The sequence below is a fragment of the Gopherus flavomarginatus genome, chromosome 9 (genome assembly GCF_025201925.1).
Source record: "Gopherus flavomarginatus isolate rGopFla2 chromosome 9, rGopFla2.mat.asm, whole genome shotgun sequence".
NCBI lineage: Eukaryota > Metazoa > Chordata > Testudines > Testudinidae > Gopherus > Gopherus flavomarginatus.
In genome coordinates, this window is record NC_066625.1 from 73646601 (window position 1) to 73665424 (window position 18824).

Below are 18824 nucleotides of genomic sequence, written 5' to 3' on the forward strand. Positions count from 1 at the left end.
ATGAATGTGGGACATCTGATATGAATATCTACAGCTCCTGGCTTCCACTATAAACAGACTGTAGCTGTTCTTTGATTTTATACAATATTTAAAAAACACAAGCTTAAAATAATCAGTATTGTCACACTAGTCTGCACTGGTTTATAGGTTGAAGGAGAATTCAAGAGAAGAATTTCACATTTGTACAGTGTAGAAATGGAGCCGGGGGAAAAGGGTCCTTTATTTAAAATCAAAATTTTCTTACAAAAGTCTCTGAGACACATGCCTTGAATATTTCACACCAGTTGTAGCTGGTGACTTTTTTTTTTTTTTTTGGCCTGTTTGACCATGCCACGGTTAGTTCAGTTTACATTTGAAATTACTACATTATGAATTATTGTGTAATGATCAAAATTCAGTAATTTCTAAAAGCAATCACTACCAAATCACCTGATGAGACACAAATTGAGGACAACTTTTATGAAAGTCATGGAGAAGTGAGCAAAGAAGTCATAAAAAACCTCAGTGTCAAATGTAATTTTAACAAAAAAGCAGACTGGAGAGGCTCAACTGATATACTGAATCTCATAATTAACAAGTACAATGCTAAATTAAGATGGTACACTAATTTTGATTTTAAAGAGAGGAAATCATAACGGGGGGGGGGGAAATGAAGGAAGCTATCCAAGAATCCAAAGCCAGAAGGGACCACTGTAATTGTCTAGTCCAGGGGTTCTCAAACCTATTTGACCGTGCTCTCCTTCTTGCGTCTGTGGTTGTTTATGTCCCTCTCTCCTGTGCTTCTGCTACACAAGTACATATAGGACACTCAGCTATGAAGGCAGAGTGGAGAGTGGCGGCTACTGGCCAGCTCAGCAGGCAGCGCTGCTACCAGCAGCACAGAAGTAAGGGTGGTAATACTATACCATGCCACCCATACTACTCTGCAGTGGCGGTGGCGCTGTCTTAAGAGCGGGGTACTGCTCTCCTAACATTTCTCATGCCGCCCCCACCTCCTCCCAAAGAAATTCCCCCAGTTTGAGAACCTCTTTTCTAGTCTGACCTTCTGCATAAAACAGGCCATAAAACTTCCCAAAAATAAATTTCTGGATATTTCTCTAAAAGAGTCTCCAATCACAATTTAAAAATGGTCAATAATCGAAAATCCATGATGCCTCTATGTAAGTTGTTCCAATGGTTAGTTACTCTCACTGTTTAACTAAACTGTATGAAGGTTTTTTCCTGTTAAACAATGAAGACTTTTCCTGTGAAACATTGCATCACTTACCACTCAATCTGTCAAGTTGATCTTTTCTTTCCACTGAACCCTTCTTCTCACCATTGATCTGTATTATTGTAAAAAAGTGTTACAAGTTGCTGTTTTTATTTTCTAATATAAAAGTAACAAGTTCAGTAAGTGGCCTTGACTCTCAAAACATGAATACAACAGGAAGGGACCCACTAGAGGGAAATCTCTACAAAGATCTGCTGTCAAAATGTCCAGAAGTCTCAAGAAAGAGGATGGGAGGGCAGCTGCCCATAACCAAGGGGAGCTGTGGAAGACGTAACAAAGCCTGGGACTGCAGTGCTTGTTAGATAGAGTTGCTGCTGGGTGATTTTGGGGGGAGGAAGGCAAGAGAGAGAAATGATGCATGACTCCTGGGACACTACTTTTGCCAACTCAAATCACAGATTCCAGGCCCAACAGAAATTTGTCCATAGTTTGCCAGCACCCTCTCAAACAAGAAGCATAAGATCTGCAACATGGAGGATCATTTCCATGCACAAAGCTAGGGATACAATTCCATTCACTGCGTTTAAATAACAAAAAAATTCATTATGAAAGCTTGTAATATCTAGACAGAGCAGCAAAAACAGTGTCCACTCATGCATTCATCCAGACATAAGAGGACTCTCTCTCTGCACATGTGCAATGTGCCCCGCCATTTGATGGTGTCGTCATCAGCCAGGTGGAGAGTCAGTAGCCTGCCTTTAAGAGGACTTAAAGGACGAAACACAGCTTTCACTTGAACTTACTCAATTTTGTTACCACTAAACCTCAAAGTATAAGAAGGCACAAGTGTTATATACTAATGAATAACAATTTTTAATTTAAGGAAAAAAATTGGGCTCTGTGGAAGAATTGAAGTCTATTATTCTGCTGAGCTTTAAGAGTTCTGTGGGGTCTTGCAGGAATCAAATATGTCCACAAAGGTCTATGACAAAAATTATGTTTAATAAAAAATTCATATCTTTCAAAAGTTTCATATTATGCCATAAAAAAATATAAAGCCTTTTACCAAAAATGGTAGAAGTAAACTTAAAATGGTTATCTTTAAATGATAATGTTTGTTTACCTTGTAGAAAGTTAATCTAGTCATGGGTGCAACGTTACTAGTTAACTCAGTTTCTTCAATAAAATAAGTGGCCTCATATTAACAGTTGATTTAATGAAGTGCTCATTTAAACATAACGCATTTACAGATTTACTAGCACGTCTGTAAATATTCCCCTCCATTACCCTTTGGTTTTTTTCCTTGGAATCTACTGCATTTTCTGAAGAGTGTTTGGCTAAAGCCTTTCCATCATCTTTTACTTCTTGCTTTTTCTGCTGCTCTTCTTGTCTCTCTTTCTCTTCAAGCTTTTTCCGAACTTCAGCTTCCTCATATCTAGTAGGAAAAAGTCCGTTTTTAAAAATGTTTAACTTCTGCTTCAGTAGCTTTGTGCAATTTTCCCCCCAAACATTTTAAATATTGAGGTCTCACAACACTTATTCTTGACTTCCCAAATTCTTCCTATTTTCCTCAGTAGCTGCTTGATATTATTCCTGTCTGTGCTTCTTGCATTTCATAACTCACCTTGTTTTTTGGGACCAACTGATGTCCTCTGCTCTTCTCAAGGCTTACAATTTCTTTCCTTCAATCTCAGCTGTTTATGTAAAACACTTCTGCTCTAGCATCACTGAAAACGTTAAATTTCCCACCCTCTTCTGCATTTGTACAAAGTACAACTACATGTAAAGATTTAAATAATGTTGACATCCGAATGTATTAGTCATTCTCCCTGGGCACATTTTTGCTAAGAAAATCTAGTCTGGTATCTAATAAGTAACAGTATCACTAACAGCTAATTAGTATAAGAATAACTGAGCCTATAGTTTTCTATATTTTCTCAGCCAGAGAAGTCTTCAGTCTAGTCTTTATTCAGTATATTTTAAAGACGTATTGCATCAGAAAATCACAACTAATTGTGTGCATCAGGTACCTAAATAAGTGGATTGATTTTTTCCAACGGTTTTGAGCACCGAGTAGCCATCGTTAAAGAATTCAAACACTGGAGTTCCAATAAAGTCAGTAAGAGTTACTGGGTACTCAGGACTTCTGGAAAAAAACCAAAACAGGTCAGTTATTTAGGTGCCTGTTTTTTAAGACATTTGGCCTAACCTTTTTTTTTTTTTTAATATGAAGTGTTTTTGCCTCTCATTGTAAAGACAGCTCTAGTATTGTAAACAAGTAGTCATATGAATGACCATTTATCTTAATGAGATGTTAGCTAATTAGGACTTCTTGAAAGTCATCAATGCAACCACTGAACTGTCCCAAGTCAAAACAGGGACGTTCAATTAATAAACTACATCACTGATGCAAAATGTACCTGTCACATCCTGGTTCACTATCAGCATAATGAACATTCCATAGGGATGAGGCTGCAAGTTTGGAATCTGATGTTTCTATGTAACTTTCTAGTTAGTGACACAAGCACTGGTTCAGGAAGCATCCCTATTTGAGACAGCACATAAGCACATGCTTCAGCCCCCTTAACTTCAAGTGAGACTTAAGCATGTTTTTAAGTGCTTTATTGAATCTCAGCAATACTGAATGTCTAGCTACCACTTACAAATATGAATACAATTCTTACTAAGTGAATTAAGTCAAATTTTTCTTCTGCTTCTACGATGTGCAAATTGGATTATCCATATTGAGATTCTCTTACTTCAAGGCAAATGGTGTTTTACTACCTGAACTCTCAGAGTTTTAAATTCGGTAACTAACTACTTTCCAGAAAAAAAATTATGCCAGAAAAATAGTAAAGTAAATTGGTTCATATATTTATTGTAAAGTGGCTTCTGTGACGGTACAGGAGCCACCTTTTTTCTTTTTAAGTATCTTTAAACATGTCAATACATATTTTAATTGCTCAAGTACATATTTGCACAATACACTTCAAATAATTAGTCACTGTATCAACCCTCAAGCTTTGTTCCTTTGAGACAATTCATAAGCTACCAAAAAAGCAGCATTCAAAAACATTGCCTTTGAGCAAAAGTGTAGTTTTCCTGCTAAAAACTGCATCCATACTAGGAGCGCTTTCCCAGTATAATATACTAGTATACCTATCCTGGAAAAATGCTCATGGCATACACCTGGCCTTAATATGATCACATGACAGGAAAGAATACTAGGGAAGGACTTTCAACAGAGCGACTAACAGCAATTATCTAGAGGTTTTCATTGCAGCCTCTGATTTGTGTATACATTAATGAAAAACAACAGCTGACATTTGTTTATGGTATAAAGTTCTGTTTATTAAAAGTTAGAGAGAAACTGAAGATAGATCTAAGCACATGGGTTTGAAGTGCCTGGGATGAATGATGGTAAATGAAATCCAGTTTTAATAAAAGGCTAAAATCAGAAAGTTTAATCTTTCTGGATTACAGGTATCAGCGACTACTGCAAACAATGTCTAAAAGGCAAAACTACAACAGCAGATGCGCAAATTTCAAGTATTCAGCAATATTTACATATTGCTTTGTAAAAAATGTTACACATACCTCAGTTTCAGACTCTCTGAGAGTCTTTCAGCTTCTTCAATAGCTTTTTTTATGTTTGTAGGTCCCAGTATAGAATGAAAGTAATCCTAAAACAACAAGAAGAACCACCCCAGCATACAGTTAATACTGTCCAACGTGCATACAGGATAGAATACTTCTGCAGACACTACCAAGAACAACATTTAGCACCTAGTTTACAGCACACTAAAGTTTACCTACTGAAGGAAAAAATAATCTAAAACTAATTTTATATTATTGCCATAGTTACTCTGTGAATGAAGTGAGATGTTCTTCTCTTAAAGATTTTAAGAAAAATACCACACTATTTATAAACAAGGCAAATATTCATATGTATGTTAATATTTAATTTTTATAATGTTAACAAGCTCTGGTCACAAGGTTGGGAGAGTAAAAAACATTTTATCCACTTTTTAACTAAGATTATCTTAATTAAAGGAATAAATAATACTCAATTTAGTTTTGTACTGGAAAAGGACTTTAACGGGAAAGATAGAAACAGGACTCATACTATTTAATGTCCAGTAGATGATATGCCAATGTAATTAGCAAAGTGTACTGTAGTAGAATAATAAGAGGCTTACAATAATGGACTGCCTCGTTTATCAACACAAACTACAAAAGTTTTTTTAAATAAATACAATTCCTTTACTGAAATTACTGTCTCAGTAGTGCACACAAATGTAATTCTTTCAACTGCACCTAAAATCTTCAGATATAAAGACCACTGATTCCAAGTACTTCTGTTACTTCTACCAGTATAAAAAATGCAGTCAGAAAGATATATTACCTGTTGTTGCTTGAAATCAGGTCTTTTTTTAATAAGATTATATACAGTCACATATTTCATATATAGGACGTAGGCCTTTTCTTCATCTCTGTCCAACCTGCATTCCTCTGCTGCCTTGAAGATCTTAAGGGCACTCTGCACATAACTTGAAATTGGAGGGAAAGGGTCAATTAAAAAACCCCACAACTGTTGACCTAGTTTTCAAAAGAACAGTTAGTTTTGTAATGAACTCTTGACTTAAATGTTCACATTCCGTGCCCATGTAGTTTAAACATCCCTTTGGCATCACTATCCAAGTTTTACATTAAAATAAATGACAGCTACTTTTTCCCCTTGAATTATATTTCTCTTTGCCATTGTTTATTAGCTTGCTAATTAAAGTACTGAAAAGAAATTATTCAGTAATACATTAAATGGCCATTTAAAACATTTCAAACAAGAACCCACCTACAGAGGGTCTGTTCAGAACCAGTTCTCTCTAGAATGCAGAGTGGACTGGTTCTTTTAAAGCACTAGGCCTACGAAAACATACAATAAGTACATGAAGATTCAGTCTACAAAATCCAAAGTTAGGCTGTTTCTATTCCCATGTGATGGCTGAATTTTTCAACTGATGTTAATAACTTGCATTAATATAGCTTGTCGTCTTGAAGAATCCTAATGCACTTAAAAACTTTCACAGATATCATGTTCACTTCACCGTTGAAACATTATCTCTTGGACGATCTCTCCATATTTAGTTTGACAATCCACAGCAACACTACACAGGACTGAGGGAAGCTAGCTATTGAATTGAAACTCAAGATGGAATTTATGTACACAACCTGAGCTGGAATTTGGCCAGAAGTGCAGCACTGCTACTTAATGAGTTAATGCTTACTTAGAAAATTGGTCTACATTATCACCATCTCTATAGAAGAGCACTAAACACTGCTTCACTTGTTACTTAGCTGTGGAATTTGAACAATTAATACAAAGCCAATTAAACAAGGAAATTCACATACTTTTTTGTACTGGTCTTCTCTGCTTTTATTTCTGTTTTCTTGTTAAGATCTTTCAACGAAGTACAGAGGTATAGTTCCTTAGGTACAGAAGCCACAGCAGGCATGTTAATGTACGGTTACTTATGTCCCTTCAAGGATAGTATGGCTGTTTAAATGTCTCTAATATTGGTGTTTTTCTGAAAATAGAAAGATAGGATATTATTGAACACATTCTGTTAATGTCTTCAACTGATTTTTAACATATAGGTTTTAACATGAAGCATAAGACGTTAAATGCAATAAATCCATATGATTACTTAGCTAAACATACAGATTTGCTCAACTTCAAATGAAGAGCTTATTAGTAATAGAACCCTCTGGAAATTATGCAATCAAGAAAACCCAATTAAATGTAAAAGCACAGTTTTTAACCTAACTGAATCATTGGGTGTACTTTGATTTATGAAACAGAACTGTAGTGCCTAATCTGTCAATTACAGAATTGGAAAGAATTGACAAAATTGTGGCAGTGCTATTTCTAACACTTATCTATATTATTTTAATAGTGTTAAATGTAACCTAAGTAAAAAATTAACAACAAATTACTAATTACATAGAAAAGCTGTTTCTTAATTTAAAAAAAAATTGTCATGTACTACAGGAAGCGATCATACTTTTACATTTTGTATCTGTAATACCAGATTTGTTAATTTGCCTGGTATTGCCCTGAGCTTTTATACTCAGCCAGAAGAGGAGGAACATTACCACAGAAGTTTAGGATATAACCATTTAAATGTTAATTGCCTCAGAATCCTGTTACTAGTCTTATGTGCTAGCAATGCCAGACAGATGTATTTGAATTTTTGGATGAATATAAGTAAATCTCTCAAAAAATTATGGGGGAGTTATTAAGATATTATTCTAGGAAAATAATTGGGAATGGGAGCAATCTGATGTCTCCATGGTACAACAGGAGGAGAGAGAAAGTAATTCTGAAATTTAGGAGGAGAAAAACTACTTTATCCTACAAAGATTCATTTTAATGTAAAGCCAATAAGTATATCAGAAAGAAATTGACCTTTGATGTATTCATAATCTTAAAAGGATAATTGATTTATGGCTTGCTTATGGCTGACCTCTGCACACAGACATTACCCAAGAAAGGTGACTGGCAATACACAGGTAGCAGAGAGTGCTCATGCCAAGAGAAAGCAAGCTGCAATAATCCATAAATTTGCAACATCTTTGCCACACCTCTCTAGGTATTAATAATTAGCTTACACATAACTGCTTTCATGTTTTTCATATGGAAGATTCCTCCAGGAAGCCATTAGCGTAACAGCTAGGCATCTTGCACATGTCCACCTTATCCGGTATTAGTATTTTACAGTAAATATGATTTTATTCTGAATTAAATCAGACTGTCCAATTTTCATGGAAAGAGAAAATACTGATCAATACCCTAAAAAAGAAAAAAAGTCTCTTTTCTGTACTCAAGAAGAAGGGTGGAGGTGGGGAGAGGGACTTGACTTGCTAATTTAACCATGGAGAATACTGGTTCAGAAGGGGCCAATCTAAAAACTTGCCCTTACACTATGAATAAGTATCAAGAAAAGAAAAACAGTTAGCCCTGTATAAAGAATAAACAAATCTCCTAAATTGCTCTGTGCTAAGTATTATCATTTAGAGGTAATTTCACATTCTTGCTTTTATCTCCTGATTTGATAATCTGACAGTCATCTGAAGCAATGCTTAAATTCATCTTTAATAGTTAACGACATACCTTAACACCTCAAGATCTGACATCAGGAAGAAGCTTTGTTACTTCTCTTCAAACTAACAGCCATAATTTAGGAATGGCTACTATCAAAATTGAGTAATAAGCCTAACTTCTCTTGGTTATCAACAGAAATTACTTCATTGTTATGACCATGTGATATAAAGAGTTCTATGGTAGTTATCACATCTCGCTGTTTCATGGTCTATGTGAAATTAGTTGATGGTCTCAGCCCATTTCCTAGTAGTCAGATGCTTATATCAGAAAACTAACAACATTTAAAGCCCCAATTGTAAGTCTTAGCAGTGATCCTAAGATTGAATGGAAAAGACGAATGAACTACCCCCCTCATTCTCAAATGTAGATAAATGGAAGATTTCAGATGCCTGTGTTCTCAAACAAGCACTTTTCACTAATGACAACCAAAATTTATAGGGTTTAAAGCCAGAAAGGATCATTAAATCACCTAGTCTGAACTCCTGTATATACTGTAGAGGCTATAAAACTTGACCCAATTACCCTTGTTTTGAACAATTTGTGTTTGACCAAGTATAATTTGTGTTTGGCTACAGCATAAACTTCCCAAAGGCATCCAGTTTTGATTTGAAGACATCAAAATTTAAGAATTCATCAAATGTTTAGTTTAAGTGAAATACAGAATTAAGAACCTTTCTCTAAAAGGCATATGCAGAGATAGTCAATACTTTCAAAATCCTGCTTTGAAAGTATGTGACAGGTTTGGATCTCTCTCTCTCTCTCACATACACACACGTACTTCTTGCAAGGTAACAGCTTTTTCTGCACAGGGTGGAGCAAATTTGGGGTAATGCTGCAGTTACGTGAGAAGATTTCATTCTCTTTTTAATAGGATTTTCATATTACTTATTCAATCCATCTTCAGAGGACAGCCTTAGCTGGCTTCTTTCTTTTTCTCAGGACTATAAATAAAGACTTCATTTTCCTGTAGCTTTAAGTCCTTTCCAAATATATCTTCAAGGTTCAATGTGTTACATAACTTTTATGTTCTCTGAAACTCTTCGCAATAGCAGGTAATTGAGTATTATAAACTGTCTTACAAGTATTATAACTTTAAGTGTGAATTCTGACACTGGTATGAAAACAACCCTAGTCTACAAAACAACAATATGGAAAATAGACATTTTGTAAAATGGGAAAGATGCTAATAAAATCTCCCAATAATTGACATTAGAATTTCTATTTGGGATCTAATCTATAATAAATATATAGAGTTCTATCTGGTCCAAAATTACTCTAAAGATTTTTTATGAGAAAATAAGGTGAGTAGCAGTTTAGCCACTTATTCATTTGCACAATTTCTCAGTAGTGAAGCAAATGTCTTCCCAGATTTTACTGTTCTTCTGCTGCGGTTATGAGCCCCAAGATCATGCCATGTACACCACAGTGCTAGATTTAGTTTTTTTTTCCTATCAGAAATGTTTCTTCACTCCCCTTATCTTTTTTTCAAGATTTTTCTAAGAGTAAATTAACTGCCAAACAATTAACAGCTTTGATTCTATCTGTACATGGGGCACTAGTTTAAGACTGGTGCTCCAGATGCTGCTGCACTAAACATAAAATTAATAAGGAAAGGATGTAGGAGTACTGTAACTTTCTTTTTGAAAAGAAATCAACAGATTACTTATTACACTTTTTGGTATCAGACACAATCATGATAAACATTTGGCTTTGTGGATTTCATAAATTCATCTAAGATTTCTACTGTAATTTCTAACTTAACCTTGCAAAAGTGCAATACTCAACCTTAAGTATGTAACGGTGACTAGCACCTTCATAATTTTCCAGATCAATGGTTTCCAAACTATAGTCTGTGGATTACTTGTGGTCAAAGAAGTACTCTGTGGTCGTCTCCGGAGAGCTGGCCAGTCACAGAGTGCTGATTCTGGGCCCCCCCTTTTTTTAAGCTGCTAAAGCATATTAAAATAAGCTAAATACCTTAGTTTTCTAAAATTGCTCTTCTTAACATAGAAATATTATTTGATTGCCAGTGGGAAGGAAAGCGGTCCATGCAATTGAGTGGGAAAGAGGGTGGCCCACTATGAAAGTTTGAAAACTCCCGATCTAGGCTATTTTATAAAACGCGGCTTGAATTTCTCCATGAAGTTGTGTTTTCCTTAAGAATCAGAATTCTAAACAAACATGAACCCACATTGCTAGTGCAGTAGTAGTTTGAATGACGTGAATCAAAGTCAGAAGTGGTGAGACATTTACACAGTGGGTCACTGATTCTCTTCACCCTATCTCCAAAACAGATGAAGAGCTAAAGGTGACATGGAAAAGCTATGGTGACATAATTTGTTATTGACGTTGTTGTGCTGGGCTGAACAGCACTGAGCTATAGTGTTATCTGAACTAAATCAGTTCCAAAGTTAATTTTGTTTTTAATTTGTCATTGTTGCTCCTGGAGACCAACTCCAAAATGAAGGAATAATGAACATTTCCAAATGGAGCAATAGCCTCCTTGGTAGAGATGGGCTGGAAATAAGACCTATTTAAACAAAAAAGCCACATGTAACAGCAACAACTTATAAGACTCTTAAACAAAAATGTCTGTTCTCTTCCCACAGTTTTTGCAGCAGAGATAATATTGTTAGATTGGTATTAACATCGATTGACAACGCGAGTTCACATATATATTTGGGCATACTACAGTTTTATGCAAACTGAAGCTAATTAAATACACAAATGTCAATTTCAGAGAAAGTCAAAGCACAGAGAAAAATCAATGCTTGACAGGTCATATGCCTATTTCAGAAGAAACAAATGTTTTGTACTCCATACTAAGATTGCTTAAAAATGGTCTGTTTAGGCTTTGTCATTACACAGACAAAACCAAAGAGATTCAAAGTTAGTATTCTTTCTCTCCTTAACTCACTATTGCATTTAGTTATTGCAGCAGACTCTAAAAAGTGCGTGACGATGCTGTCGTCCTGCTACACCCATACACAAAGTGTATTACGGACAGAGTAGCAACCTGAGCTCTGGATTTCCTAGCTTCTGTTGACTTAAAAAAAAAAAATCAGGTGCTGTTTACAATACAGAATTTAACTAGGGCTGTCAATTAATTGCAGTTAACTCACGTGATTAACTCAAAATAATCATGATTAATCGCAGTTTTAATCACACTGTTAAATAGAATAACAATTGAAATATTTATTAAATATTTGTCTACATTTCATATATATTGTATTCTGTGTTCTATTTGAAATCAAAGTGTATATTTTTATTACAAAAGAGAGAGTATTTTTCAATTCACCTCATACATATACAGTAGTGCATGAAAGTACAACTTACAAATGTAGATTTTTTTTGTTACATAACTGCACTCAAAAACAAAACAATGTAAAACTTTAGCGCCTACAAGTCCACTCAATCCTACGTCTTGTTCAGCCAATCACTAAGTGAAACAAGTTTGTTTACATTTATAGGAGATAATGCTGCCATCTTCTTAGTTACAATGTCACCAGAAAGTGAGAACGGGCATTTGCATGGCACTTTTGTAGCTGGCATTGCAAGGTATTTACGTGTCAGATATGCTAAACATTTGTATGCCCCTTCATGCTTTGGCCACCATTCCAGGGGACATGCTTCCATGCTGATGACGCTCATTAAAAAAATAATACGTAAATTAAATTTGTGACTGAACTCCTTGGGGAAGAATTGTACATCCCTTGCTCGGTTTTACCTACATTCTGCCATATATTTCATGTCATAGCAGTCTCGGATGATGACCTAACACATGTTGCTAATTTTAAGCACATTTGCACTGCAGATTTGACAAAATGCAAAGAAAGTACTAATGTGAGATTTCTAAAGATAGTCACTGTACTCGACCCAAAATTTAAGAATCTGCAGTGCCTTCCAAAATTTGAGAGGGATGAGGTGTGGCGCATGCTTTCAGAAATTTTAAAAGAGAAACACTCCAATGCAGAAACTATAGAACTTGAACCACCAAAAAAGAAAACCACTACCTTCTGCTGGTGGCATCTGACTCAGATAATGAAAATGAAGGTGCTTCGATCCGCACTGCTTTGGATTATTATTGAGCAGAACCTGTCATCAGTATGGACGCATGTCCTCTGGAATGGTGGCTGATGCATGAAGGGACATATGAATCTTTAGTGCATCTGGCACATAAATATTTTGTGATGCCAGCTACAACAATGCCATGCGACTGCCTGTTCTTGTTTACAGTGTCACCTGAAAGTGAGAAGTGGGCAGCATTATTTCCTGCAAATGTAAACCAACTTGCATTTTGCGTGCCAGTAATACATTAACGTTTTTAGAAGGTCTCTTTCTATATAATATATAGCTAAACTATTGTTGTACATAAAGTAAACAAGGTTTTTAAAATGTTTAAGAAGCTTCATTTAAAATTAAATTAAAATGCAGAGCCCCTTGAACCAGTGGCCAGGACCTGGGCAGTATGAGTGCCACTGAAAATCAGCTCACGTGCCGCCTTCGGCACACGTGCCATAGGTTGCCTACCCCTGCACTGCAGAACTTGTATTAGGTGAATTGAAAAATACTATTTCTTTTGTTTTTTTTACAGTCTAAATACTTGTAATCAAAAATATAAAGTGAACACTATACACTTTGTATTCTGTGTTGTAATTGAATATATTTGAAAATGTAGAAAACATCCAAAAATATTTAAATAAATGGTATTCTATCGTTTAACAGTGAGATTAATTGCATGATTTATCATGATTAATTTTTTTAATAGCTTGACAGCCCTAAATTTAACACTTCTTTTCAGGGGTTAAAAACAGTCATTAGCTCTTTACTGGAGAAAGGAGTTCAAATTTTGTTATAGTTTCAAGAAAAAGCAGTCACAAAGACACTCCTGCAAAAGAGTCACCTGTGATTACATAACTATGAGGAATATGTCAGTACAGTTTAGAGTTCGCAATTTATTCCTCTGCTGCTTTGACTAGCAGCAGTTCTTTAGACAAACTGAACACCTACCACACACTGTGCTCCCAAAGTCAACCATTTAATTCAGACTGCTGACAAGTCTCACTGGCTCCCTTCCCTCCATTGGGCTGGCTACAGAAGCTTGTCTTACCTAATTACTGTTACTAGGTAGGGTGCTACTATCCTCTCAGAGGGAAAAATTGATTTATGATCAGTTACAAGAGCACTCAGCTTGGCATTCAAGAGTGGAAACATGACAAGCCATGCTACCTCCTCTCCTAAAATTTCTCTCTCCTTCAGTCTCATACTTTTAAAATATTTCCCCTCAGTGTCTTCCCCACACTTTCACCCAGTCACTCCTAGCTCACCTCCTCCACTTCAATTAAAACACTAGTGGCGGTGCTCATGCCACTCTGCTGCTTCAATCCATCCTAGATTTGCATTAATAGCCTACAGGGGAAGAACTGAATAACCCATTACCAAATCCCTGACCTAGCCATTCCTCTTACAAAATTCGTTTGTGGAATTACAGGATACATGGGTCCCTGTCTATAGACAGTTTACTGCAGAATACACCACTGGCTGCATAACTGATCTCCAGAGTTTAAGCATTCACTAAGAAAATTGTTTCCAGATAATATACTTCCAAAAAACCCCCCCACAATTTTTTGAACAGAGTGTAAGAGCTAGTGTACACTAGCTGCATAGATTCTAAGGCCAGAAGGGGCCACTGTGGTTACCTAGTCTACAGTGTGATTATCTAGTCTACATGACACAGGCCATAAAGCTTCCCAAAAATAATTCCTAGAGCATATATTTCAGAAAAACATCCAAATCTTGGTTTAAAAATTGTTGGTGATGGAGAATCCACCATGACCCTTGCTAAACTGTTCCAGTGTTAATTACACTCCCCATTACAAATTTGTCTTATCAGTCTGAGTTTCTCTAGCTCCAACTTCCAGCCATAGGATCATGTAATACCTTTCTCTGCTAGACTGAAGAGCCCATTATTAAATATCTGTTCCCTACGTAGATACTTATACAGTACAAGCTTTGTTTACCTGACAAGTTGAGGGACTGGGGGGTGCCTGTAAGTGAAAAATGCTAGTTAACTAAGAGGGAGTGAGTGTGAGGGCATGGGGTTGGGGCACGGGAGGGGGTGCGAAGTGCAGGCTCTGAGAAGGAGTTGGTACAGGGTCGGATAACAAGGCTTTTACTGTATTCTGTAGTCAAATCACCCCTTAACCTTCTCTTTGTTAAACTAAATAGACTGAGCTCCTTGAGTCTATCTCTATAAAACATGTTCTCTAATCCGCTAATTATTCCAGTGGCTCTTTTCTGAACCCTTTATCAACATCCTTCTAAAATTGTGGGCACCAGAAGTGGACTCCAGCAGTGGTCACACCAGCGCCAAATACAGATGTAAAATAACCTCTCTACTCCTACTCGAGATTCCCATTTATGCATCCCAGGATTGCATTAGCACCTTTTTTGGCCACAGCATCACACTGGGACTCATGTTCAGCTGATTATCCACCTCAACTCCCAAATCTTTTTCAGAATCATTGCTTTCTGGGATAGTCCACCATCCTGTGAGTATGGCCTACATTCTTTATTCCTAGATGTATACATTTACATTTAGCCATATTAAAATACATATTGTTTGCTTGCACCTAGTTTACCAAGCAATCCAAATTGCTCTGAATCAATCACCTGTCTTCTTCATTATTTACCACGTCCCCAATTTGTGTCATTTCAGTACTTTATTAGTTATGATTTTGTGTTTTCTTCCAGAGTATTGATTAAAATGTTAAATCCCTGAAGAACCTCCCTAGAAACACACCCCATTCAATGACGATTCCCTGTTTACAGTTACACTGAGACCTATCAGTTAGTCAGTTTTTAATTCATTTAATGTGTGCTATGTTAATTTTATATTCTAGATTTTTATTTAAAATGTCATGCAGTACCACGTCAAATGTCTTATAGAAGTCTAAGAATATTACATCAACACTACTACCACTCTAAAGTTTTGCAGACATAGTTATGTCTGTAAGGAGGGTGACTTTTATTTGTCAAAAGAGATATGATAAAAGTATAAGCGATAGCAGTATAAGCACTCTAATACCAATAATCTGCATCTACACTAGAAGGCTTTTGCTGACTCAACTACGCTGATATAGTTAAACCAGCAAAACCCTCTCAATGTAGACTAGACTTAAATCAGTAATGTGTCATCCTGAGTCTGCAGACAGTATAAAACAATAGATCTTAGAGCTGTAAACTACTCTACTCTTTATAAGTGTTTAATACTGAAAAAAAACAAGTGTCCATATTAACTATTTAATTGCTTGTCATCTTAACAAGATAACCAATTAGTGTTTGTTTATCTCAAGCCCCCACCAGTGTCATCCCAAGTGCCAAAAGCCTTCTCAGCCCCAATCCGGCAAAGATTTACATATGTGCCTAATTTTACTACCATGAGGAGTTCCAATGATTTCAAAGGGATTATTCCCAGTAGTAAAGTTAAACATGTGAACGTCTCTTTTAGGATTGGGCCACTACTTGCTAAAACTTCCATCTTTCAACTTTGACAATGCAGTTCTGTGTTGTTACTGCAACATATTGAAAATTTAGGGGCAGAGTAAAACTGAATTTAAAATAATAATATATACAGGAGCTGTATTGATCCCATTTTAATATTTAATGCAAGTAACACTCCCTTTTTAAAAACATTTACCCGAGCTGCTGTCAAATTTCCATATTGCTGCATCTGAATACTACCAAAACTAAGGGGCTAGTTAACAAGGAAATACATGGGACTTATTTTTGTAAACAAACATTTTCATAGAATACCATTTTCACTTCATTTTGTAAATAGCATTTAATCTGTTATGACCAGGAAACTAAATTTTGATTTAACCAGTCCACATCCTATCCTTGGCTCTAATGGTAAAGGCCAAGCATGGCTGAGACACCCTCTAGAAACTCTACAAGGTTCACCTCACTGAAATTCCCCAAAAGTTCCTTTCAATGAGACAGGGAGGGATGCTCAACATCCAGGGAGGACCTAGGTCTCCATTTGGCAGATGTTAGAGCATCTGCTAGATTGAGTACCTCCTACAAGATTCCCCTATTATAGCACAACACCCCCAGAAGCTATGCTGCACTGACAGAGTTAGGAGGATAGGGTCTGTACTCACTGCCTCAGGCTGCCGACCCGGGGCAGGCCCATGTCCGAACAGTACTGCTGAGGAGACTCTACATGGCCATAGTTGCTGAGACAGAATTCAAGTGGACTCCTCCCAGCCCAACCCTAACCTCTAGACTAAATAACCTATGTGTAAAAGATCTTTTACATAGCTAATTAACGATTGTATTTACAGAGGATATGAGTAAGCAGTGACTATAATAACGAGTGGAAATAATGGAATATGCTACTTGCAACATGACTCTGTGCTGTCTTTTTGACCTAAACTGACATGCCAAGTATTGCACACCATGTTCTGGTAGGCAGTGAAAAATTAATCTTTTTATACATATTTAATATCCAAGAATTCAGTAAGTGGGAGACAAGTTTCTCCCAATTTTAAAAGTTAAGTTTACTGCCTATATTCTGCATGCAAATATTTGATCTTGTTTTGTTAGAATTAGATTTGTGAATCTACCCTTAAAATTTTTCAAGATTTTACAGTTTTAGGGACAGTCATGCAATCTGAGACACACAGACCAATTCCAATGGAACTCCACATGGGTATGTGGTCCTTCAGTCAGAGTCCTACTGATCCATGTGAAAAGATTCCAGATTGCAGGATCAGGGCTCATATTATCAACTGTTCAAAACCACTTTAGCACTTTTGAGGAAGCCCTTTACTTGACTGCTAGATGAATACATGTTGTCAGGTAGTTTAGGCCAGAAAACTGATTTTGTAATCTATTGTTGTGTACACAAGTCTAAACTACTAAAAAAAGTTAGTGACTTTAAAGAAGGAGGGGGGGAAGTTCAGTGAAAAGTAATTCAATCCAAACAAGTTACTGTAGAAATAAGGGAACCAGAAAGTGAAACTAGCTAACTTGTATAATTTATCCAAATTGCATGAGGTGCCAAAAATAAATAAATAAATAAAATCTAACTTTCTACCACTTATTGTAAATTGTTTTGGTTTTTAATCACTAAAGTGGTAATACAAGGCTACTTTAATTTTTGTTTTTTAACCAGACAGTTTCCTTTTGATATAGCTGTGAGCACCCTAAGCCCTTCAAAATAAACACCACACAATGGCAGCTCTCAAAACTATGGATCTGCATACTTCACCCAACATAAAACATTCATAATGCTTGTTAAACTATCAAAAGAAAATCATAACTTGTTTCCACAGCACTCTTCACCTGAAGCTCTTACAGTGCTTTACAAATATTAAGCCTCCTCATCTGGTGCCTAGAGCCAGTTCCATTTTACCTACTGGTAAACTGAGGCTGGGGAGGATTAAGTGACAAGGTCACACAAGGAAGTTACTGGCAGTCAGGAACAGGATCCCCAGCCCTGGATACCAGTCCCCTCCGCTAACCAATCCCCGCACCACCCTCTGCTGTCCTGCAGGGCCTCCAGCCAGTCTCCCCATTGTGTTCCCAGACCAGCCCCACTGTCCCCCATGCGCCCACACTGAGCCCCTGACCCTCACCAGCCCGCATGACTGTCATGCACAGCCCGGCCTGGGCAGCCCCAGATCTCGGATCGCCTCAGCCGCGCGGGGACGCGATGGGCTGCCCCCGAGCCAGGACCTGCCCCCCGGCTGCTGAGAAGAGAGCCCCGCCAGCCCTCTCAGCCGAGCCCGCACCTACGGCCGAAGGAAGAGGCCGTCTCCCATCCGGGCCTCTCACTCGCTTTCTGCCCTCGAGCCCGGCCACCAGGCCCAGGCCCAGGCCCAGGCAGGCAGGCGGACGGCCGGGTCCGTACTCACCGCCGGGGAGACTCGCTGCCTCAAGCTGCCGGCCCGGGGCAGGCCCATGTCCGAGCACTACCGCTGAGGAGACTCTACGCGGCCATAACTGCTGAGGCGGAACTCGAGTGGGCTCCTCCCACTCCGCCCCCAAGCTCCCCCTGCGAGGGCGGGGGCTCTCCCGCAGCCTCGCCGGGACACGTCCCCCTGGGGCGGGGAGACGCGCCCGGGCTAAGCTGGGGACAGGTGAACCGGCCAGGTACCGGCGTCGGGACCCCGGGATGCGACCCTAGGCCGTGTGGGGAGGAGCGTGCGCTGGTCTGGAGAGAGCCGGAGTCAGGAGGCCTGGGCTCTGCGCCAGGCTGTGGGAAGGCGTGTGGCGGAGCGGGTCAGGCTGTCAGAGCTCTAGCCCAATGATCCGGGCCTGTAGCACCTGTAGGAAGGAGCGTGGTCAGAACTGGGCACTAGGACTCAGGATTCCCAGACTCAGGGGGTTTACACTGCACACTAAGTTGTCCATGATTCAGGTTTGAGCACAAAGCCCCCTTCC

General features: G+C 37.9%; 1 protein-coding gene across 3 annotated transcripts in view; it reads right to left on the reverse strand.

Moving 5' to 3' along the window:
• USP8 (ubiquitin specific peptidase 8) overlaps nt 1-18504 on the reverse strand; it is a 31184-nt gene extending 12680 nt beyond the window's left edge. Inside the window, exons 1-6 of one of the 3 annotated variants that reach the window (XM_050966626.1) lie at nt 18173-18253; nt 6623-6798; nt 5619-5763; nt 4811-4896; nt 2501-2648; nt 1268-1325 (exon numbers count right to left, since the gene is read on the reverse strand). In XM_050966626.1, coding sequence (XP_050822583.1) covers nt 1268-1325; nt 2501-2648; nt 4811-4896; nt 5619-5763; nt 6623-6726 — 541 coding nt within the window. In that variant the 5' untranslated portion in view covers nt 6727-6798; nt 18173-18253. Of the gene's footprint in view, nt 1-1267; nt 1326-2500; nt 2649-4810; nt 4897-5618; nt 5764-6622; nt 6799-18172; nt 18254-18295 lie in introns of those variants that run through there. The other 2 variants (XM_050966625.1, XM_050966627.1) reach the window with 2 other exon arrangements.
• Nucleotides 18505-18824: the final 320 nt, after the last annotated feature.